The sequence below is a fragment of the Mandrillus leucophaeus genome, unplaced genomic scaffold (assembly GCF_000951045.1).
Source record: "Mandrillus leucophaeus isolate KB7577 unplaced genomic scaffold, Mleu.le_1.0 Scaffold52, whole genome shotgun sequence".
Classification (NCBI taxonomy): Eukaryota; Metazoa; Chordata; class Mammalia; order Primates; family Cercopithecidae; genus Mandrillus; species Mandrillus leucophaeus.
In genome coordinates, this window is record NW_012105586.1 from 1,355,797 (window position 1) to 1,364,580 (window position 8,784).

At 44.3% G+C, this 8,784-nt stretch overlaps 1 protein-coding gene across 1 annotated transcript; it reads left to right on the forward strand.

Annotated features, from left to right (window-relative positions):
* Positions 1 to 466: 466 nt before the first annotated feature.
* LOC105551405 (PRAME family member 1-like) lies at positions 467 to 5,155 on the forward strand. Its single transcript, XM_011996630.1, has 2 exons — positions 467 to 476; positions 4,516 to 5,155. Exons 1-2 carry the CDS (start codon positions 467 to 469, stop codon positions 5,028 to 5,030), a joined length of 525 nt encoding a protein of 174 aa, XP_011852020.1. The 3' UTR covers positions 5,031 to 5,155.
* The last annotated feature ends 3,629 nt before the right edge of the window (positions 5,156 to 8,784 follow it).

Consider the following 8,784-nt stretch of genomic DNA (forward strand, 5'->3'; position numbering starts at 1 on the left):
ACAGAGTCTACCAGGCTGAGTGGGCAGAAAAAACCCAGTGAACCCCATCAAAACTCTGGCAAAAGTGCCCCAAGCTACAGAGGTTTCTGGCCAGAAAAGTCACATCCCAAGGATTCCATTAGAGAAAATTACCTAAACACAAAGAAAGACAATAAGAAAAGAAGGATGGAAGAGAGAAGTCTCTAAACAACCAGAAAACAAGAAATGAAATGAGAGTACTAAGCCTTTATCAATAATAACAATGAATACAATTTATCTCAATTCTGCAAGTGAAAGGCATAGAGTCCTTGAATGAGTAAAAGAATAAGACCCAACTACATGCTGCTTTCCAGAAACTCATTTCACCTATAAGGATACATGTAGACTGAAAGTGAAGGGGTAGAAAAAGATATTCCATGCAACTGGAAACCGAAAAACAGCAACAGTAGCTGTACTTACATCAGGTAAAATAGGTGCCAAATGCAGAATGTACTCAGGTAAAATAGAATACAAACCTAAGTTTGTAAAATAATAGACTACGCTTACACAAACTATCCATAGAAAGAATATACATCAAAATAATAGAAGCCAAAAATGACAAATCCACATGCAACATCATATTGAATGAAGAAATGTTGAAAGTATTCCCAGTAAGATCTACAAGCAGACAAAGATGCTCACTTCACCCACTGTAATCAATGAAGGACTGAAAGTTCTTGTCAGAGCAATCTGGCAAGTGAAAGAAATAAAGGACATTTAAATTGGAAAGAAGGAAGTGAAACTACCTGTGTTTGCCAATGATATGATGATATGTGCTTAGAAAACCCGAAAGATTCCACGAAAAGACTGGTAGATGAGATAAATGAATTCAGTTAAGTCTCAGGTACAAAATCTATACGTACAAATCAGTACCACTGTTTTAAACCAACAACAAGGAAGCTGAGAATCAAATCAAGAACAGAATCCCATTACAATGGTTGCAAAACAGCAACAACAAAAACAGTGACAACAGCAAAAATAACCTAGGAATGCACTTAACCATTAGGTAAAGGATCTCTACAAGGAGAATTAGAAGACACTGCTGACAAAAATCATAGATGACAAAAAAAAGGAAAAACATCCCATGCTCATGGATTGACAGGCACAATGTCATGAAAATGACCACACTGCCCAAAGCAATCTAAAAACTGCAAACATCAAACATCAATCTAAAAACGTCAATCTAAAAATTGCACACACCAAAATACAAACATCATTTTTCACAAGATTACAAAAAGAATCCTAAAATTCATATGAAGCTGAAAAAGAAGCTGAAGAGCCAAAGCAATCTTAGGCAAAATGAACAAATATGGAGGCATCACATTACCTGACTTCAAATTATATGGTAAGGCAATAGTAAGCAAAACTGCATGGTGCCAGTATAAAGGTTGAGACATAGACCAATGGAACAGAAAACCCAGAAATAAAGCCACATACTTACAACCAAATGTTGTAATATGGGGCCAAAGTTGTTGGATTTTTCCGCCAAGAAAAACCAGAGAGTGAATTGTGATACCCTGTTTGATTTTTAGACTCTGCCTACTGCCATAGTGCTTAGGTCGTCTCCAGGTGCTCGAGAGACTCAGTCACCAGCTGGTGTCCACATTCTTGACACCGCTGCAAGAAAGAGTTTAGGAAGCGGGCAGAACGAAGCAAAACGGAAGTGTCTTTTGCAAAGCAAAGGTACACACTTAAGAGGGTGTACTCAGGAGAGTGAGTCGTGTGCAAGGGAGTTTGGGTTTCTAATTTTATAGGATCTCTAAGGAGAGGATGGAATAATTATTAGGATTTCAAGAAAAAATGGTGAAGTTTTCTTAGAACTGAGGTGTCTGTCACCTATTTTTTAAGTATTTTGAGATGGAGCTTTGCTCTCGTTGCGCAGGCTAGAGTGCAATAGCGGGATCTTGGCTCACTGCAACCTCTGCCCCCCAGGTTCTAGCAATTCTTCTGCCTCAGCCTTGTGAGTTGCTGGGATTACAGCCATGCGCCACCACACTTGGCTAATTTTGAATCTGTAGTAGAGATGGGATTTCTCCATGTTGGTCAGATTGGTCTCAAACTCCTGACCTCAGCTGATCCGCCTGCCTTGGGCTCCCAAAGTGTTGGGATTACAGGCACGAGCCACTGTGCCTGGCTAGATGTCACCTATTTTTATACTAAATATGGACATGCTCAGAACTGTCCTGGCACTGGTGTGTGACTTGGTGTCATAACGAGTATATAATTAGCTCTGGGATAGGGCATAGGTCAAACCCAATGCCATGTTAGACCCAGTCAGTGTCAACCAGCTTAGCCCTGTCCTGCTTCTTTGGGTCTTATTGGTCAAGGCTTATCCTTATTCTTGTAGCTAATTTTGCAAGCTCTTTCCTTGCTACTATATGAAATCAGTGCTTGATATTTTCTTGCTTCTGTTGTGACCAGCCAACATTCCTATTATTTTATGGGTATTTCTTTTCTTTCTTTTTTTCTTTTTTTTTTTCATACTTTAAGTTCTGCAATACATGTGCAGAACGTGCAGTTTTGTTACATAGGTAGACACATGCCATGGTGGTTTGCTGCACCCATCATCTACATTAGATATTTCTCCTATTGCTATCTCTCCCCTAGCCCTCCACACCCCGAGAGGTCCCAGTGTGTGATATTCCCCTACTTGTGTCCATGAGTTCTCACTGTTCAATTTCCACTTGCAAATGAGAACATGTGGTGTTTGGTTTTCTGTTTCTGTGTTAGTTTGCTGAGAATGATGATTTCTAGCTTCATCCATGTCCCTGCAAAGGACATGAACTAATTTTTTTTTATGACTGCATAGTATTCTATGGTGTATATGTGCCACATTTTCTTTATCCAATCTATCACTGATGGGCATTTGGGTTGGTTCCAAGTCTTTGCTGTTGTGAATAGTGCTGCAATAAACATACGTGTGCATGTGTCTTTATAGAATGATTTATAATCCTTTGGATATATACCCAGTAATGGGATGGCTGGATCAAACGGTATTTCTGGTTCTAGATCCTTGAGGAATCGCCACACTGTCTTTCACAATGGTTGAACTAATTTACGCTCCCACCAACAGTATAAAACCATTCCTATTTCTCCACATCCTTTCTAGCATCTGTTGTTTCCTGACTTTTTAATGATCACCATTCTAACTGGTGTGAGATAGCATCTCATTGTGGTTTTGATTTGCATTTCTCTAATGCAAATCAAATGACCAGTGATGATGAGCTTTTTTTCATATGTTTGTTGGCCAGATGTTTTTGAGAATTGTCTGCTTATATCCTTCACCCACGTTTTGATGGGGTTATTTTATTCTTGTAAATTTGTTTAAGTTCCCTGTAGATTCTGGATATTAGCCATTTGTCTGATGGATAGATAGCAAAAATTTTCTCCCATTCTGTAGGTTGCCTGTTGACTCTGATGACAGTTTCTTTGGCTGTGCAAAAGTTCTTTATTTTAATTAGATCCCATTTGTCAATTTTGGCTTTTGTTGCCACTGGTTTTGGTATTTTCGCCATGAAGTCTTTGCCCATGCCTATGTCCTGAATGGTATTGCCTAGGTTTTCTTCTAGGGTTTTTATGGTTTTAGGTCTTACATTTACGTCTTTAATCCATCTCGAGTTAATTTTTGTATAAGGTGTAAGGAAGGGGTCCAGTTTCAGTCTTTTGCATATGACTAGCCAGTTTTCCCAACACCATTTATTAAATAGGGAATCGTTTCCCAGTTGGTTGTTTTTGTCAGATTTGTCAAGGATCAGATGGTTGTAGATGTGTGGCATTATTTCTGAGGCCTCTATTCTGTTCCATTGGTCTACATGTCCATTTTGGTAACTGTACCATGCTGTTTTGGTAACTGTAGCCTTGTAGTATAGTTTGAAGTCAGGTAGCATGATGCCTCCAGCTTTGTTCTTTTTGCTTAGGATTGTCTTGTGTATGCAGGTTCTTTTTCATTTCCATATTAAGTTTTAAGTAGTTTTTTCTCATTCCATGAAGAAACTCAGTGGTAGCTTGATGGGGATAGCACTGAATCTACAAATTACTTTGGGCAGTATGGCCATTTTCATGATATGAATTCTTCCTATCCATGAGCATGGAATGTTTTTACATTTTTTTGTGTCCTCTCTTATTTCCTTGAGCAGTGGTTTGTAGTTCTCCTTGAAGAGGTTCTTCACATCCATTGTAAGCTGTATTCCTAGGTATTTTATTCTCTTTGTAGCAGTTGTGAATGGGAGGTCACTCATAATTTGGCTCTCTGTTTGTCTATTGTTGGTATATAGGAATGCTTGTGATTTTTGCACATTGATTTTGTATCCTGAGACTTTACTGAAGTTGCTTATCAGCTTAAGGAGATTTTGGGCTGAGACGATGGGGTTCTCTAAATATAAAACCATGTCATCTACAAACAGACGATTTGACTTCCTCTCTTCCTGTTTGAATACTCTTTATTTCTTTCTCTTGCCTGAGTGCCCTGGCCAGAACTTCCAATACTATGCCGAGTAGGAGTGGTGAGAGAGGACGTGAAGTGTCTCTCCCAGTACCCAAGCCTCGGTTACCTAAAGCATCTGAATCTCAGCTACCTGCCGCTGTTCCGCCTCAGTCTTGAGCCCCTCGGAGCTCTGCTAGAGAAAGTTGCTGCCACTCTCGAGACCCTCATCTTGGAGGGCTGTCAGATCCACTACTCCCAACTCAGTGCCATCCTGCCCGGCCTGAGCCGCTGCTCCCAGCTCACCACCTTCTACTTCGGCAGAAATTTCATGTCTATGGACGCCCTGAAGGACCTACTGCGCCACACCAGTGGGCTGAGCAAGTTAAGCCTGGAGACGTATCCCGCCCCTTGGGAGAGTTTGGATTCCTTGGTTCCTGTCAATTGGAAGATCTTCACCCCACTTCGGGCTGAGCTGATGCGGACACTGAGGGAAGTCAGGCAGCCCAGGAGGATCTTCATTGGTCCCACCCCCTGCCCTTCCTGCGGCTCATCACCGTCTGAGGAACTGGAGCTCCATCTTTGCTGCTAGGGAAGGCGTGCCTAGCGGGGTAGATACATCCAAAGTTCTCTTCCAGGCACGTGGACACTAAAATATAGTATGTAGGTGCAAGTTATTTTTCTTATTTCTTATTTCTTTTTTAATAATTCTAAAATTTTTTTTTAAAAAAATTTGAGACAGGATTTCGCTATGTTGCCCCAGCTGGTCTCAAACTGCTGGGCACATGGGATTCTCCTACCTCGGTCTCCTAAAGTGCTGGAATTGCAGGCATGAACGATTGTGACCAGGCCACATGTACCGCTTAAAGGAATCACCGAACTCTTTGCTTCAGGCAAGTACTCAGTGCGGTGGAAAAAAACATAAGAGGTAGGGGTAAGACAGGAGGAAAATGTTGAGGTGGAGTCAATGAGACCTTCAGAGACCCGTGTCCTACAGCGTCAGAGAGAGAACCTAAAGTTCTACAGTGATGAGAATGTTATCCCTGCAAAGATGGTTACAAAGAAATATCAGAAATAAAGGGAACCTCAACGAGAACTTTCTGGTGTCCTCTGTATTTGTTTCACTTGTTTTAGCCATTTATACATCAGAAATCTCTAGTTACTGAGTTACGGATGGAAAAATAACGCAGTACTAATTTGTCTGTGATTGAGGTTCAGCTGTAGAACATCAAAGCAACCAAATAAAATTAGATCATTTTGAGAAATTCTCACCAATTCTTGTTCTTTTTATTTTATTTTATTTTTGGAGAGAAAAGTGTCACTTCGTCCCCCTAGCTGGTGTGCAATGGTGCAATCTGGGCTGACTGCAATCCTTTCCTTCAGGGCTCAAATCATTCTCATGCCTCAACCACTTAAGGAGCTGGGACTACAGGCACGTGCCACCAAGCCTGGCTAATTTTTGTATTTCTAGTGGAGACAGGGTTTTGTCATTTTGACCAGGCTGGTCTTGAGTTCCTGGCTTTGAGTGATCCGCCAACCTTGGCCTCTCAAAGTGCTGGGATTACGGGTGTGCCAATGGTCTCCACCCATTCTTCTCTTAAGTCATCTGTTTTTTTCCTTACTGTTTCACCTTTAGGGAGCAACCCAGTCGGGCACAAAGGGTGGGGCAGAGAGCGGCTCTGAGGAGAAGATGGACTTGGGGTGGTGCCATACTTGCACATGAAGTGTGATTGCCAGGTTCAGAAAGCAGAGCTGGGGCCATGCTCCAGGGGTGTGGTTGGGAAGCAGAAATGGCACCTGGTTCAATGACCTGGTCAGCTGTGCGGCCACTGTGCCCGCCCTGCTAACAGCATCAATTTCCTGGGCCTCAAAGGGAGGTTCTGTGGAAATCCTCCCGAAGCTGTGTTTCCAAGATCTGCCCACCACAGGGGTGACCACAGAGCCTGATGCTCCCGATTGTTGGGCCTGTGCCCCATGTCACTGAGGCAGCCAACTGTGTCACCCATACCGTCTCATGGCTAAACGGGACCCGCTCCCAGGTCTGAAGGCTCTACCAAGCCTCGACCTCACTCCTCACTGCGTGCTGTTAGCCTGCAATCTTCTTGAAAAGAGTGCATTTGGGGCTCGTTAATCCAGACCCAGGAGCATTGGGTTTGTTTGTGTGGCGTTGGCCAGAGCTGCTATGAACCTATCACCTCTGTGGGGAAACACAGAGAGAGGGCACAGCCGAGGCTGCGTACACTTTGGAGCTGATGGGAGCCTGGAACAAGAAGGAATCCTGATCTTCCTGAGTTGGTAGGGCAGTAGCTCCAAAGGCGCAACTGAAGCTGCCCAGGTTGCAAGTACCAACTGAGGTCCCCCAGTGCTCTGGAGGGCCCAGGAGTTTCCCCCTTCCCCTGCAGCTGGGGATGTCTGCTCCCACACCTTGTCTCTCCCAGCACCTGCTCTAATTTTGGAGGTGGATTGGGGTGGAGCCCAGATGCTGTTGCAGCCTAAGTGGATTTGTGTATGCTTGGGGCAGTCCTGAGGCAACGTCTTCCTGCTGTCTTGAACCCTCTGGACTTTGGGCACTGACCAGCATGGGAGGGGGCTGAGGACAGATCAGCACTGGCCTTTGGATGCTCCCTGGTGCATGTGATCTGGGTGCCATGAATGTTGGTGGCCAAGAGACCAACTCCTGGGCGGGAAAGCGAGGGTCCCTGGTGAGGTTTCACTGTCCGACCAGGGAGGGCCTGAAGCTGGTGGGCTGGGCTACCAGTCCTGTGGACCAGAGTGGGAACATGTGATGCCTCTTCTTTGCTTGCTCATGGCCACCTATGACCCAATCAACAAACACTTCATCCCCACTAATGCCTAAAAAAGTCCCAGACTCAGCCAGACCCAGGGAGAACATTGGGACACCTAGCAGCAGAGAGGAGCTACCCACTACTGGGATGGTTTTCCTGCAGGCAAAACAACCCACTTCAGGCCTCCTCCATGTTGAGAGCCGTGGAGATGATGAGATGACTTTCCTGGAGAGAGTGACAACCCACTTCAGGGCCTCCTCTCTAGTGAGAGCTGTGGTGATGATGGGACAACCCCAGGGCCTCTTCTCTTCTCAGAGCTGAACACTCATGAGGACACCCCGGCTGCAGAAAGAAGCTACCCGCTGTGGGTCTCTGAGCTGTTCTATCATTCAGTAAAGCTCCTGGTTATCTTGCTCATCCTCCACTTGTCTGTGTATTTCATTCTTCCTGTACGTGGGACAAGAACTTGGGACCCACCTAACGGTGCGGCTAAAAGAGCAAAAACACAAACAAAGCCCCTTGCTCACCATGTTGTGGGTGAAGAGAAAAACTGAAGAGCTGCTACTTGTCCAACAGCCCAGACATGGGAGCTTCCTGGGCCAAGGCTATGACTCTCTTTGGCGGGTTCTGCAGTTCCTGGCATTTCCAAGTTTCAGACTCCACCATGTACTCAAGTGCAAGCCTTGAAAGCTGATTGTGCTGCAACTGGTTCAGTTGCAGGCTTGTAGTGATCTGGCATCCGTGTTGGCACCTGGAACTGCCTGCCCCACTGCTGCAGCAGCCAGTGACTGTGCAAAGTGGCCAAACCCTGCCAACCCCCGACCCACCCCTGACCCACCTTTAATCAGCATGTGATCCAGACCTGAATCATGAGCCAAGCCTGGTCTACCAGGCTGAGTGGGGAGAAGGACCCAATCAAAACTTTTGCAAAGATGCCCAGCAACAGAGGTTTCTGTCCAGAAAAGTGACATCCCAAGGATTCCATAACAGAGTAAATTACTTAAATACAAAGACAGACAATATTAGCAATGAATATAAGAGGTCACAATTCTTCAATGGAAAGATATAGAGTGGTTGAATGAATAAAATAAGACCCCACTATATGCCGTCTTTCAGAAACTCACTTCACCTAGAAAGATACATGTAGACTGAAAATGAAGGGGTGAAAAAAGATATTTCATGCAACTGGAAAGCAAAAAATTGCAAAAGTAGTTATACTTATATCAGGTAAAATAAACACCAAATCTCAGAATGCACTCAGGTGAGACAGACCACAAATCCAATTTGTAAAATAATAGACTACACCCAGAATAGCAGGCGGCGCATCCCAGGCACTCAAAGTGGAAGTTTTGTTGTTATCGTTGTTGTTGTTTTGAGACGGAGTTTTGCTCTTTTGGCCCACCCAGGCTGGAGTGCAGTCGCACAGGCTCAATTCACCACAACTTCCGTCTCCTGAGTTCAAGTGATTCTCCTGCTGCCGCACCTGACTAATAGGAAGGGGAGGCACTGGGCGTTAAGAGTGTCAAATGTACCAAAATCTTCTCCGTGGTTTTTCCCCTG